The sequence below is a fragment of the Phyllopteryx taeniolatus genome, chromosome 13 (genome assembly GCF_024500385.1).
Source record: "Phyllopteryx taeniolatus isolate TA_2022b chromosome 13, UOR_Ptae_1.2, whole genome shotgun sequence".
Lineage (NCBI taxonomy): Eukaryota > Metazoa > Chordata > Actinopteri > Syngnathiformes > Syngnathidae > Phyllopteryx > Phyllopteryx taeniolatus.
In genome coordinates, this window is record NC_084514.1 from 21,825,696 (window position 1) to 21,842,019 (window position 16,324).

A 16,324-nucleotide genomic window follows, 5' to 3' on the forward strand; every position below is an offset into this window, starting at 1 on the left:
TGGATGGATGGTTGGATGGATGAATGGATGGATGGATGGATGGTCGTCGTTGAGTCCCTGGGCCAGACACTTAACCCCCATTGCCTGGTTTGTTGTTGGTGGTCGGAGGGTCCGTAGGCGAAGAATGGCAGCCAAGCTTCAGTCACACATCAAGAAAACCAAATGTTTAGTGGTCTGTGCTACATGAACTAGAAACTCCAACTCCAGTGAAGTTGTGACTTTGTGTGAACTGAAAATAAAAGAAGAATACAATGATATTTAATGCTCAAACTGATAAACTTTATTGTTGTTTTTTGCAAATATGTCATTTTGAATTTGATGCCTGCAACACCATCCCCAAAAAGCTGGGACTGGGGCAATTTACCAGTGTGCTACATCACCTTTCCTTTTAACAACACTCAGTAAGCTTTGAGAAACTGAGGACAGTAATTGTTGAATCATGGGTGGCATTCTTTCCCATTCTTGCTTGATGTACAACTTCATTTGCTCAACAATCTGGGGTCTCTGTTGATGTGTTTTGCGTCTCACTTTGTTCACACATTCCCTTATTCACACATCTTCAAAGAGAGACAGGTCTGGACTTCTGACAGGCCAGTGTAGTACTCACACACCTTTACTACAAAGCCACACTGTTGTAACGTGCAGAATGTGGCTTGGTATTTGTCTTACTGAAATAAGCAGGCATGTCCCTGAAAAAGATGTTGCTTGGATGGCAGCATGTTTCTCCAAAACCTGTATGTACCTTTCAGTATTCATGGTGTTTTCAAAAATGTATAAGTTCCCCATGCAATGGGAACTCACGCACCCCCATACCATCATAGATGCTGGCTTTTGAACTTTTCCCTGATAAAATCCGGATGGTCCGTTTCCTCTTTGGAGTACACAACGTCCATGATTTACCCCAAAATTTGGAAATGTGGACTCATCAGGCCACAGCACACTTTTGCACTTCGTGTCAGTCTGTCTCACATGAGCCCATGTCGCAATATCCTTTACACATTGATGCCGGTTTTTAATGCAGTGTCGCCTGATGGATTGAAGGTGTGCAGAGATTTCTCCAGATTCTCTGAATCTTTTGACGCTGTTATGGACCGAAGATGATAAAATCCCTAAATTCATTGTAAATGTACATTGAGAAACATTGGTCTTCAACTGCTGGACGATTTGCTCACACAGTTGTTTACAAAGTGGTGAACATTGCCCCATCCCTGTTTGTGAAACACTGATCCTTTCTGGGATGCTTCTTTTATACCCAATCATGGCACTCACCTGTTTCCAATTAACCAGTTCACCTGTGGAATGTTCCAAACAGGTGTTTTTTTGTTTTTTTTTAGCATTTCTCAACTTTCTTTTATTGCCCCTGTCGCAGCTTTTTGGGAATTGTTGCAGGCATCAAATTCAAATTGAGAAAATATTTGTGAATCAAACAATAATGTTCATCAGTTTCAACATTAATTATCTTGTCTTTGTAGTGCATTCAGTTGAATATAGGTTGAAAAGGATTTATAAATCATTGTATTCTCTTTTTAGTTCAGTTTTGCACAATGTGCCAACTTCATTGGAATTGGGGTTGGTATATTTAAAAACAAACATTGCTCACACCTCACAGATGACAGCTTACAAATGTAAGTGAAAATGAACATGACGTCTGCAGTCCTGATGTCCCAATGCTGTACGCTGAGGTTCAGGAGCAAAAATTAACCAGTTAAAATAAATATTTTAATTGGGTATTATTCTGCAAATATACATTTTACATTGTTAAGAGAAACAGTCCTTTTTAATTCAAGTTGACAGCTGATTGGACACGCCACATGCAATAACATGATGACAAAACACAGAAGCAGACGCCATTTTTGGTTGGCATTTGTGGGTCGCTGCAGTTGGATAATTTAAGTTTGGCTTTAATTGCATGAATACAAGGAGGTCTCAAATAGACCGTGAGTTTAAAATGTTTTTGTTACATGCAGAAATAAAATGTTGTCTTCTCTGTAGCTGTTCATAGATTTCAAAAATGCAGTACACTATAGTTTTTTTTTTTAAATAAAGGTAAATATATATATTTTTTAAATAATATATGCAGTGTTGTCCTGACTTTTGATGTCAAAAGGGTTTTGTGGTTACCGTTTTTTTGTTGTTGTTTGTTTTCCTGTGGGACAAATGGCTCTTTGAGTATTTAAGGTTGCCCACCCTACTTGAGAAAGTGATATGGAGCAAAAAAAAAAATACAAATCTAAATCAGAGCTTTTGTGGCTAATTTTCAAATGTAACTAAAATTGTAATCATGGAAATTTCCAAAAGCAACTGTAATTTAATTCCACAGTGTCGCAGTAATGTAATGGATTGCAATTACATAGTTTGTAATGAAATTACATAATTTCGTTACATGTCCTTAGTTACTCCCAACACTGTATGTACTGTGGGTGTGAGCTCATTATCATAGAAGTGCACTGTTAGACGGTAGGTGGTACGGTTATTTGAACTGACATCTAACAGCAAACGTTCATGTTGAAGAATTTACAGCAATAAAAATAAATAACAACACACCAATGGATCATCTTTTAGTAGTAGTACTTGATTTAGTGGCATGATGAAATCGATTTATTGTTGGTGTTATGCCCTAATTTATGTTTGACAGGCAAAGTATTTCCCCTGTAATGTGGCAAAACTTTGCGTCCAAACACAAAATGATTTTAGATATGGCTCATATTAAAAAAATTAAATAAAAAGTAAAATATGAATAATACTAATCGCGCGGAGCTTCACAATGTTCCTGCACGATCAGAATATGGGAAAATTATTTTCAAATCTCCGGAAGTAAATACGGACGTGATGCAAATATCTTTGGCCAATCACGAAGTAGGCGTCTGCTGACAGGAGAGTACCATTGGGTTGAAGTTTTGTTCGCCCCCGCGTTCCTCGTATAAATAATAACAAGCGCAAAAAGAGGCTAGCATGTGTCGAGAATCCACTCGCTGAGAAAAGAATGGCCGAAAACAACAGCGGCAACATGTCGGTCGACAGTGTGTTCAGGACCCGCTCGCTCGGCGTGGCCGCAGAAGGTCTCCCTGATCAGTATGCCGACGGGAAAGCAGCCAAAGTCTGGCAACTGTACATCGGGAACACGCAGAGTAGGACGCAGGAGTACAGAAGCTGGGTGGTGTCACTGCTCAGAAAACAAGGCGTCCGGAGGGTGCTGGATGTCGCCTGCGGAACAGGGTAAAGTCAGACCGACGAGGCCCGAATGGCTGATCACACTCTGCCTCCGATCACTTCAATCCTTCCCTTTGTTTATCAACCACACAAACATAACTCTGCAGCGCAGTTAAGATCACATTGTATGGCTGCAGTTCAATTGCTTCATCGGCTATTGGACGTGTTTTAGAAGAAGTGGAAACTCTTAAAAATGCCAAAAGTGTACTGGCACAATAGGTTATGTGTGCTGTAGAAGTATCTTTAAACGAGTGCGCTTAATGATGCAATGTGCGTGCATTCGCCCTGGGGAATCACTTCAAATACGATTATTCAAAACATCATCAGTGCTTCCATAGTAGTATGTTAATGATCACGCTTATGATTACCATACTGTTCGTTGCATTTCTGTGGCATGGATGAGGCATGTGCGGGTGGTGATCAAATCAACATTTTCTCGAAATCATTTGGTTGGCATTTCAACCCATTGCAAAAAAAAACCCCCAAAAAATCTGGCTGAGGATGGAGAATAATGAAAGTGCAGAGTTGCATCACCCATTTGTTCAGTTCCTGTCCCCTTGTGGCAGTGTGAGGTTTCAGCAACGTGGCATGTCATCACTTTTATGTGACAAACACTTCATTGGGGGAGGAACTGGCCTGTGACAGCTGCAGGTAGTTTTGACTCGGTCACAGTTGTGCGTTTACCTCTTGTGATAGCGTATCGGCTTTGAGACAAGGCCACAGCGTGAGCCGTACAAGTTCACGCAAACTCCTCCGCATAAGGCGATGTTGTAGAAATGTCACAAGTCACTGATTAATCAACAACGAACCGAGCATTCCAAAAAAATCAACTCTTTGGATAATTGAGAGCTATTGTTTCAGTTCAAATTGACCAAATCCTCTGGTTTCAACCGCTCAACCGTAAATATTGTCTGATTTCTCGAGTCCTGAAAACAGGCTGACTATCTTTTGTGCTTAATCAAAACATGCAGTGATGCACCGAGATGAAAATTCTTGGCTGAATCTGAAAACTGAAACTGAAGCTGAAAACCGAAACACAGAAACAAATTATTATGACGACTCTTAGTAAAAATTGCATTTATGGCTATGACTGTGTGCTCACCTCACTAAAACCAAGGCATTGCAATTGCATACATTTAATATCAAGGCTTCAAAGAATAAATCAATTAAAAAATGAGAATATTTATTTAGCACAGACATTGCAACAATGCACAGATAGGGCAGGGCAATATAGTGCAAAAAAAAAAAAAAAATAGTTTATCCAATATTTGCATTGAACTCAGCATGACATTGATCCCATGCAACAGACATGATGTGTGTGTAGCGTAGCCATGTGGGCCGATGTAAACAAGACCAGAGTGGAATAGTGTTACGACTGAACTCACTATTTTTAGCCCCCTGAAGGAGCCCATTTTGTCACATAACTCAAAAACACATCTACAGACAAAGTTTATTAATAACAAAAGAAAGATGGAAAGATGGTGGACAACTGTGCCTCAGTTCTGAGGTTCGGGGTTCGAATCACCTTCCTATGTGGAGTTTGTATGTTCTCTCCGTGCTTTCGTGGGTGTTCTCCAAGTAGTCTGGCTTCCTCGCACATTGTTAGGTTCTTTAACGACTCGGGGTGTACTCCGCTTCTTGCCCAAAAGTCAGCTGAGATAGGCTGCGGCTCAGCATCATGAGGACACGCGCTATCCTGTAGAAAGTGGACTCCGCCCCCAGATCAATATTCATTCCAATGAACCTGTGTTAATGTGAATTCAATTATATAATTTGTTTGTCTGCTGGAATGATTTACACAGTACATTCCCCTTGTCAAACTAGGTTGCCGTTAATCATTGCAGTGCAGCGCACTACTTTTCCAGGTCGTTGTCCGCTGCATATTACCTAATCTGGCTTGTTTTGTTCATTGACCAGCAAAAGGGAGTCTTTGATGTCATGTGAATGCTGTATCAAGATAGTCCAGATTAAAATGAACAACCTCAAACCGCAATTGGAAAACCAACTACAAAATAGAATTCATTCATTCATTCATCTTCCGTTCCGCTTATCCTCACTAGGGTGGCGGGCGTGCTGGAGCCTACCCCAACTATATTGTTAAATTAATCTCTCTGACGGTATCAATCAAAACTAAGAATTATTTTCTTTATAAAGACAGAATCTTTTGATACATCTCGAGTCTCAACTTTGATTAGATAGAATAGAAAGCCTTTATCACTATTGTGTGAGCAGATACAACGAAATCGGGGTGCAACTCCAACTTTGTGTTTCAGGAATGACAAATAAAAATAGAATAGAAAAATAAATACATTCATTCATTCATTCATTCATTTTCCTCCGCTTATCCGGTCGGGTCGCGGGGGCAGCAGCCTCAGCAGGGAAGCCCAGACTTCCCTCTCCCCAGCCACTTCATCCAGCTCTTCCGAGGGGATCCCGAGGCGTTCCCAAGCCAGCCGAGAGATGTAGTCTCTCCAGCGTGTACTGGGTCGTCCCCTGGGTCTCCTCCCGGTGCGACGTGCCCGGAACACCACACCAGGGAGGCATCCTAATCAGATGCCCGAGCCACCTCATCTGGCTCCTCTCAATGCGGAGGAGCAGCGGCTCTACTCTGAGCCCCTCCCAGATGACCAAGCTTCTCACCCTCTCTCTAAGGGAGAGCCCGGATACCCTGCGGAGGAAGCTCATTTCGGCCGCTTGTATCCGGGATCTTGTTCTTTCGGTCACGACCCACAGCTCGTGACCATAGGTGAGGGTAGGAACGTAGATCGACTGGTAAATAGAGAGCTTCACCTTTTGGCTTAGCCCCTTCTTCACCACAACGGACCGATACTAAGTCCGCATCACCAATATATTTGAACTCCTCCACTTGGGGCAGGATCTCATCCCTGACACGGTCGAACGCCTTCTCCAAGTCCACAAAACACACGTAGACAGGTTGGGCAAACTCCCATGCACCCTCGAGGACCCTGCCGAGGGTGAAGAGCTGGTCCACTGTTCCACGGCCAGGGCGAAAACCACACTGCTCTCCTGAATCTGAGTTTCGACTTACCGACACAATACTGAATTATACAGTGCAAATGACAGTAAAGCACATGCGTTAGAAGTACAGCGTCAGCAAAGTCATGAAAGCTGAATGTCAAAAAATAAACGACTAAATTTGCAGTGCAAATGGCAGTAAGGCAAACTAGTGAACTATTCATGCATTGCATTGTTCCTGCTAAACCTGTTTTTTGTGAAACTTTGTGCAGAGGTTGTTCATGGATCAAGTTCAGCAGCTGCGAACAAACGAAAACAGACTCATTCACTTTGTTTACCATTTCCCAGGCTCTCTCATTGAATAATCTGGTTTTGTTCTCAACCACAAAACAAAGTCATGACTTCAGCCTTGCAATTAAATCTCTTCGTAATACCGGTACCTGTACAGGTAGGCAGACGGGTATAAACCTGTCAAAGCAGTTAAAAACGCTTTTAACATTGCTGCCATTCCTATCCACCCACACAGAGCGTAAAGAACCAAACTTTTCAGTTGACTAAACTGCATCACAATATTCACATATTAATCAACACATACAGTAAAACACACTTGATCACTGGATTCATCATTGTAGAGGTTGTTTACATTGCGTGTTTTTTTTTAAATTTTTATTTTGCAGGGTTGACTCCATTATGTTGGTGGAGGAGGGCTTCAATGTGGTGAGTGTCGATGCCAGCGACAAAATGCTCAAGTATGCACTGAAGTCGAGATGGGAGAGAAGAAAAGAAGCAGCGTTTGACAAATGGGGTGCGATATTTTTGCTCTCACCGAACTTTCATGTTTGATGTTTGCCAACACCCAAAAGTTCAACACAGTCTAGTGGAATTTCATGTCTGGTTCCCACAATTTTGCACATTTCAATCTATATATTTTGTGCAAATGTCATCTGCCCTCATATACTGTACTTCAATGTACGTGTATTTACGTGTATTTCGTACGGGCTACGAGCACGTGTCAGGGTGTACGTGGAAAACAGGCTTGGACAGGTGTTACTGAGTACACCGGCATTACGTATTCAGGTTTAAAAAAAATAAATAAATAAATAAATGCAATTGCAATACATTTGGATTATTTCACAGGATTACATTTTGAATGCGGGAGGAAAGTGGCCAGTTGTTGATTTGCCCACTCACCCACTTTCCCAGTAGCGGGCCGAGCAACTTTGTGAGGAGTTTTGCAGAGCAACAAGTGGCTAAATGATCACAACATAGGTAAATGGACCGCAGCCACCATTGTTTAAAAGCAAACGCTTAGACGGTGACAGTGGATTGCATTCACTGGAGGATTTATTCATTTTGGATAACATTTACAAAGAAAACTGAGCTGTCAGTCATTCGGACTGCTGCTGACTTTGGCCCAAAGGAAGCCTACTGGAATCCTAAAGCTTCAGAAATTGCTTTTGTAACCCTTTGGAGACTGATAGATGTCAATTACTCGACTGCTCTGGATTTTCTTTGCGTCGTGTCATTTTGTTGCGACAATTGACTCATGATTTAACGGGTGGTGGGGGGGGAGGGTTAATTACTTTTTCACACGGGGCCAGGTAACTGAATATTTTTTTTTCCTTAATAGATAAAATCGCTATTTAAAGACAGCATTTTAAGTTCACTTGGGTTATATTTTTCTGAGATGTACATTTGATGATCTTAAACATTAAAGTGGGGACACTATGCAAAAACATAAGAATTTGTGTGTGTGCATCAATGTTACGTTAGTAAAGTAGACTCACGTTAAAGCTCACCGATTTGCACCATTTGTTAACTTCACCATCGTCTCTCGGGTCCCGCGACGCTGCGTTATACTCGACGGGGAGTGTTACAACAATTGGGTGCTCGCTTTGCCACACTTTCGCCATTTGTCTTTTTTCTCTCTCTCTCGCTCCTCAATTAGTCGTCGCATTTTGGAACCGCTGTCTAATCAATCGAACGCTTCACTTCCACGCCCGAGAATATGCACCAGCAAAAAAAATGACCGTGGGCTTCGTGTGTGTGTGTGTGTGTGTGTGTGTGTGTGTGTGTGTGGGGATGGTGATCTTAAGCGGACAAATAAAATACCTACACCTCACTCCAAAGTGCAGTTTCACAAATTGGCATTGGAATGCTTATATGAAACTTACATATTTATGTAGTGGTTGGTTGCTACTTCGTGAATCATGTATATTTGAATATATTCTGGTGTACTATTGTTTGTTTATTATTGATTTTCTATAATATGTGTGTCTTTGGGTTGGGGGTTGGGGTTGGCAGTGATCGAAGAAGCCAACTGGCTGACTCTCCCAGAAGACATCCAGAAACAAGGAGGAGATGGCTTTGATGCGGTTATTTGCCTTGGCAACTCTTTTGCTCACTTACCAGATTTTAAAGGTGCAGTATGTAGTCTCTTTGGTGGTGGCCATTGTTTTAGTTACACTTTTTCTAAAACTTCTAATCTTCTTGATTTGTCCGGTCTTGTGGGCTTTTGTAATTTAATGTTTGTTTTTTTTCAATTTTTTTCAACACGACTTTCATTGTTCCAATCATTACAAAAATGATTGTATTTTATCTGCTCTAAGGGGACCAGAGTGACCAAAAGTTAGCTCTTCAAAACATCGCGAGCATGGTCAAGCCAGGTGGGATCCTCATCATCGACCACCGCAACTATGACTACATCCTGGAGACTGGGCGGGCACCACAAGGCAAAAATGTTTACTACAAGGTATGAAGGTGATTGGAATTGGGTATATTTGCTCCAGAATAAAATGGAACCTCCAAGGCACACCAAGCGACACGCGGCCAAACACGACTCAAGTGGACTGTGGCGAAAAAAGTTACAGTTGGCAACTCACACCTACTCACCAAGCGATTGAGTGTCTATTGACGCACTGCCATGAGAAAAACCATGAGAAAACTGCAACCCTGAACCCTGTGTCAGGTTTGGAGGCTTCACATACAATACACTCTAGTGAATTATTTTTTATTGAACCACAAAAACATGGCACAGTTGTCAAGGAAGAATCAGATTGCCACAAAGACAGCAAACAGATGAAAATAAAGGAGTATTTTCAGAGGATGTTGGCAATGATTGATAGCTTCATTCACTGGCTGAACTTCTGTGCATATTTTGCCGATATAGACTCCCCCGCTTTGTTTTCTACCCACAGGTAAAGTACCTATGAAATTATTAGTAGTATCGTGGTATTATTGTATAACAATATTTACACATGCACACACACAAATACATGTCTGTACACAATCTGGATGGTCCTTTTCCTCTTCGGCCCTGAGGACACGACGTCCAAGATTTCGGAAAACGATTTGAAATTGGCTCCAGCTCACTACCTCTGTTGCAGAGCAGCGGTTAGAGATTGTAGGTTCAGAAGAATGGAATGTCAAAAGTTCCTGGGTTTGTGTCTGTTTAGGCAAACCATACTATAAAAAGAGGAGAGCAGGAAGAAAATAGTCATGCATTTGTTTTTTAATGTTATTTTACTCATCCATATTTGATTCTTCCTTTTCATCACACCAACTTTCCTATTCTTTAATCCAGACAACCTAGAGCCAATACAGATGGAAGGTTTACCTATAAATGCAAAATCAACAGTTGTATGCTAAACCCAAATCCACTTCATACAGCTCCATAATCTCAGAGTCTGCTCTAATACACCAACCACATGGCCATCCTGAAAAGACAATGATTGATGGAAGAAGTCTTTGTATTCAGTACTAAATTAAGTTGCACTTTATGCATCGTTTGTTTTGTGTTGCAGAGCGATCTAACTCAGGACATTTCCACTTCTGTACTGTGGGTGAACAATAAACCCCAAATGATTACTCTGGACTACACTATCCAAATTCCTCAAAGCCCTCAGAACCTCCCTGAGGTCAGGTAGGTGTCGTGGGTTTGAAAGCACCGACCGCCACATGTTAATGCACTCACTGGTCACAACATAAGGTACACCTGCAAAATAGAATGAGCTCTCATGACACATAATGATATGAGCAGTAAAATGTTGTTTTGCCTTTTCTAAGTAAGCACCAGGGGGTCCTGAGTTTACAATAGTACCCAATATGACATTTCGAGGCTATGAAGTGCACGCAATGAACTTTGTGCAGCAGCATAAGAATCTGTCACCAAACGGAGGCACAAGAAGGCACGCTCAGTTAGCGAACGCCATACTTACTGTTTTTCATTTGATTGTTTTGTATGAAAATGTTTTTCATTTAAATGTTTACTTTATGACACTACTACGTTTGCATAGGTTAGTGATAGACTAAGGCACGGTACACACATAAGGACAACTGGGCTGTTTTTGTCCTGATTTTGCCCCTTACTGACCAAGGACATCCAATGCCAGACTATCTTATGTATTGTAAGATTATTATATAAAATTATCCTCCAGTTTGATGTGTGTTAAGAGTGAATTTGTCACGCTTTTCGGGTCCGAAACAGGTGGGGCGAGACAATCTTAAATATTGAACAATGTTTACGACCAATAATCTTTGTTTGTAGGGATAGCTAAGTCATGACGGCATGAATTGTCATCTCGGGGACAAGTTAACAACCGTAAATAAAAACAAATATTTCTTCACAATGTAGTTTTTTTGTTTGGCTTTTTTTTTTTTTTTTTTTTTTTTTTTTGCTTTGTTTTAATAAAAGTGGGTTCCCCACACTGGAAGAACTTATTTCAAGATTTTTTGAGACATCATTGCCATTTAACAACGGTCCTGTTTCCGGCCACCTTCGGAAAAACTCTTGATTTGAAAAATCCTTGTGTGGACCAGGCCTAAGGCTCGTTCTGACTTGCATACACATTCGGGTTAAAATGCCACCACAGGAACGGAACTTCGTCGTAAACTGAGGACCTCCTGTACAGCGTATTTGCTGCCCCATATTGCGGCAGAGGTTGTACCACTTGCTCAAACAATAGCTTGGTCTGTGATTCATTAAAATTATTATATTGTTCAATATTATGACTGAAAGACTTTAACACAAACACACGCACAAGAAAAGAAAACAAGAAAAAAAAAACGTGTAAGAATGATTACGTGAAGGAGAAAAAGATGTTAATAAATGTTAAACAAATTAATGTAGTGTACTATTTAATCATAAGCACTCTTGTGAGGACACCTTATGTCCTTTTAGACATATTTGACTGATGCCTAATTTGAAATGTTGTTATTATGACTAATTGTCTTCCAACTTGTGTGAAGTCGTAAATTCCTCCCGGTCAAGGTTAGTCGTCCCCTTGGTTGGATGCGAGACATCTTTACGTGTGTGCTCAATGTGTGTTCCCAGTAAATTCCGACTCTCTTACTACCCTCACCGCCTGGAGAGCTTTAAAGCGCTGCTGCAAGACGCCTTCTACGGCAAAGTGGAGCACGTCGTCTATGGAGATTTCATGGCATACGTCCCTGGTCAAAGTCAAGATCCGTGCTACTTCATCCACGTTTGCAAGAAGACTGCATAGGTGCACGTACACTGCAAGAAATGTTATAGTTTTCAGTTCAACCATATTCATCCTCCCAAATTCTTGTACATTTAATCTAAATTTTAAATATCACAAATTACAGCTTTTTTTTTTTTTAATAATAATTAACAAGGTTCCTATGTGGCCCACAGTGTAATACATTAACATACATAAAGATGATGGCTTTAACTAAGTGGCTCATGTCAATCTGGTAATGTTTGAGGGTTGATTTTTATCGGTAATTCTTTTGTGTTTACCACCTGGGTCTTAAAAAGCAAGTTCATATAATGGTTGTTTTTGTCAGGGAGAAAAAGCTCAAGAAAAATATCTCATTTATAGTTTTTCAGTCTTTTTGGTAATCAGTGTAATCGCCGTTTACCTTGGTGGAAGACCATCTTGTGTATTCTGCTCTTCTGATTTGATTTGCATTTCTCGCTGTAATCTTGCACGGTTGTTGTCGTCAGACCATCAAAAAGCCGCTCGTGATTTTGTGAAGCGATCTGACGTCTTATCAATCTAACCTACTTGCAGTGTTACACAGGGTATAACTCTCATTCTAGAAAGTCCTCACACAGTTTCCAATTGTAGAGGTGGTTAGAGTTTCAAGCTACTTGAAGGCCAAATGATCAAATCGAGTGATTGTATAACAGCGCCAACTCTGACGAGTAAGGTGAAGATTTTACCATCATTTTATAGATCTTGGTTCATGTGTCCATGGACTCTTTCTTTGTGACTTTATTTGATGCTAACCCAGAAAATAGTTCCACTTGTTTGTGATGGATGAGAATCAGAGAATGCCCTCCATAATTCCATATTACTTGCAGGAATGTGAGCCGAAGCTTGAACACCCAATCATCTTAAGACGTGCTGTCAACCAAAGATTTTACATATTGTTATTTGCTTTCCTCAGTCTTTGATTTACACTTTGCACAGTGATCGAAATGTGTTGAAAATGACATATTTTGCTTATGTTGGCCCTAAACATGCAAAATAAATTGCATGGAGGGAGAGAGAGAGAGAGTACAGCAGCAAATTTAAATGTCATCCAGGCTACTGCTGTTTGTCTAACGACGGCATGGTAAATCAGTGCCTCATGTTAAAATATATATGGTACAATACAGTGATTCATTTTGAAATGCAGTGGGTTAAGACATTTCTAGAGAACATCTCACAACGGTCTTATGTTGCTGGGTCTTAAAGATGATCAGTTGTAATATTTTGCTTGAAAATACATTAAATAACATTTCATGTTGTGCGGGTGTGTTCTTTTTTTTTTTTTCTTTTTTTTTTTTTTTTGCCTTGGAAGTTGTGGAAGATGGCAAACAGCTGTTTCATATTTGTTTTCTGCTTCACTATACCTACCTGTTATGTTTGTAGAGGTTAAGATGTTTGGAGCTTTTCCTCAGCTTTTAATATTTTATGTTGTTGTTATATAGGAGCATAGGAATTATTGAAATATTACACAAAGTTAGCTACTTTCTATTAGGGTGTAAATGGACGATGATGTGACATCTAAGTGATGGCAAGTGAAAGAACCATGATAGAAATCAAAACAAAGCCTAAAAATAATGACTTAATTGTATTATTATTTTCTTAAATGTATTATAATTATTATATTCCCTCAAGGGGGGATTCAACTGACACTGCTGTATATTTTCTTTGTTGCACACCACACAGAGAACCAGATGATCACACATAAGTCATGCAAGGACGGATGTCAAAGTGAAATGGCGTGTAAACAGTGCTACCCAAGTCCTTATAGATGTTCCACTACAATATTTCCTATTTACAAATGTCTTTGTCGCTGTCAAATGTCTATTATATATATGGCAATACTACTACTAGTTATGTAACGTCCTATATCCATTGGAGGAGAAAAACAATACAAAATGCGGATGGGACACAAGAGGGCAGTATAGCATAACAACATACTCTACAGCTGAAATGGAAGCAAATCTCTTCAACCCAACAACTGAAAGGAAATCAGAGCATGTTATGAGATTTGTATATACAGTGGTGTGGAAAAAAGGGTTTGCTCCCGACCTGATTTCTTTTTTTTTGTCACACTTAAATTTTTCCCACCATCAAACACATTGAAATATTAGTCAAAGACAACCCAAGTAAAGTTAAGGTTTTTTTTTATTAAGGGAGAAAATAATCCCAACCAACATGGCCCTGTGTGAAAACCACACTGTTCCTCCTGAATATGAGATTTGAATCCCCGACGGACCCTCCTCTCCAACACCCCTGAATAGACCGTACCAGGGAGGCTGAGGAGTGTGATCCCCCTGTAGTTGGAACACACCCTCCAGGAGGGGGACCACCATCCCAGTCTGCCAATCCAGAGGCACTGTCCCCGATGTCCACGCGATGTTGCAGAGGCGTGTCAACGAGGACAGCCCCACAACATGCAGAGCCTTGAGGAACTCCGGGCGAATCTCATCCACCCCCGGGGCCTTGCCACCTAGGAGCTATTTAACCACCTCGGTGATCTCAAGCCCAGAGATAGGAAAGTCCGCCTCAGAGACGACAGACTCAGCTTCCTCATGGGAAGGCGTGTCGGTGGAATTGAGGAGAACTTCAAAGTATTCTCCCCACTGAATCACAGCGTCCCGACTCGAGTTCAGCAGCGCACCATCCCTACTATACACAGTATTGATGGTGCACTGCTTCCCCCTCCGGAGACGGCGGATGGTGGACCAGAATGTCCTCGAAGCTGCCCAGAAGTTGTTCTTCATGGCCTCATCTAACTCCTCCCAGGCCTGGGATTTTGCCTCAGCAACCACCTAAGCTCCATTCCACTTGACCCATCACTTGCCTCAGGAGTCCCACAGGCGAAAAAAGGTCCTATAGGACTTCTTCAGCTTGACGGCATCCCTTCACGCTGGTGTCCACAGCTCCGGTCAGCCGTCTCAGCCCGTGCGGAACATGGTCCACTCAGACTCAATGTCCCCCGCAACTCCCAGGGCGTGGGTGAAGCTCTGCCGGAGGTGGGAGTTGAAACTCCTTATGACAGGGGATTCTGCCAGACAGTCCCAGTCATTTGGACCTGCCAGGTCAGACCCGCATCTTCCCCCACCATCCGAGCCAGCATCATCGAACCTAGGGTGTCGTGGTGCCAAGTGCACGTATGGACACCCTTATACTTGAACATGGTGTTCGGTATGGACAATCCGTGATGAGCACAAAAGGCCAATAACAGAACACCGATCGGGTTCTGATCGGGGGTTGGAGGGCCGTTCTGCCCCTCCATCACGCCCCTCCAGGTCTCACTGTCATTGCCCACGTGAGTCCCCCAGCAGAATGCTCTCCAGCACCCCCACTAAGGACTCCAAAAAGGATGGGTAATCTGGACTGCTGTTTGGTGCATAGGCACAAAGAACAGTCAGAACCCGTCCTCCTACCCGAAGGCGGAGGGAAGCTACCATCTTGTCCACCAGCATAAACCCCAATGTACAGGCGCCGAGCCGGGGGGCAATAAGTATACCCACACCGCTTCGGCACCTCTCACCATGGGAAAGTCCAGAGTGGAAGAGAGTCCAACCCCTCTCAAGAGGACTGGTACCAGAGCCCAAGCTATGTGTGGAGGCGAGCCCGACTATTTCTTGTCGGAACATCTCGACATCACACACCAGCTCGGACTTCTTCCCTGCCAGAGAGGTAATGTTCCACGTCCCTAGAGCTAGGCTCTCCAGCCGAGGATCGGCTCGCCAAGGTCCCTGCCTTCGGCCACTGCCCAGCTCACACTGTAACCAACCCCTTCCCACAGGTGGTGAGCCCATGAGAAGGGTTACCCACGTCACCCTTTCGGGCTGTGCCCAGCTGGGCCCCATGGGTGCAAGCCCGGCCACCAGGCCCTCACCTTCGAGCCCCACCTCAAGGTCTGGCTCCAGAGGGGAGCCCCTGTGACCTGCGTCCGGCCAAGGGAAAACATCTTCCAGTATTTTTTTAAATCATAGGGTCATTCGAGCTGTGCTTTTTCTGGACCATCACCGAGGACCTGTTTGCCATGGGTGACCTTAGCTACTAGGATCATTGGGACACAAAAAAACCCTCCACCACGATCAGGTGACGGCTGAAGGGGGGGGACAGTGTGAGTCATTATCCACAAATGGCAAAAACATAGAACAGTGGTGAACAATCCCAGGAGTGGCCGGCCGACCAAAATTACCCCAAGAGCACAGCATATACTCATCCAAGAAGTCACCAAATAAAAAAACACAACATTCAAAGAACTGCAGGCCTCACTTGCCTCAGTTAAAGTCAGTGTTCGTGACTCCACCATAAGAAAGAAACTGGGCAAAAATGGCCTGCATGGCAGACTTCCAAGACAAAAACCACTGCTGAGCAAAAAGAACATTAGGGCTTGTCTCAATTTTGACAGAAGACATCTTGATGATCCCCAAGACGTTTGGGAAAATACTCTGTGGTCTGACGAGAAAAGAATTGAAGGCGTGTGTCCCATTACATCTGGCCTAAAAGTTACACCGCATTTAGGAAAACAACATCATACCAACAGTAAAATATGGCGGTGGTTGTGTGACGTTCTGGGGCTGTTTTTCTACTTAAGGACCTGGAATATTTCCTATGATAAATGGAACCATGAATTCTGTTGTCTACCAAAAAAATCCTGA

At 42.3% G+C, this 16,324-nt stretch overlaps 1 protein-coding gene across 1 annotated transcript; it reads left to right on the top strand.

The window, feature by feature from the left end:
- Nucleotides 1–2,881: 2,881 nt before the first annotated feature.
- On the top strand, nt 2,882–12,943 carry gnmt (glycine N-methyltransferase). The gene is made up of 6 exons (XM_061794928.1): nt 2,882–3,216; nt 6,864–6,991; nt 8,491–8,607; nt 8,796–8,938; nt 9,990–10,108; nt 11,519–12,943. The coding sequence occupies exons 1-6, from the start codon at nt 2,984–2,986 to the stop codon at nt 11,688–11,690; spliced, it is 912 nt and encodes a 303-aa protein (XP_061650912.1). The 5' UTR covers nt 2,882–2,983; the 3' UTR covers nt 11,691–12,943.
- Nucleotides 12,944–16,324: the final 3,381 nt, after the last annotated feature.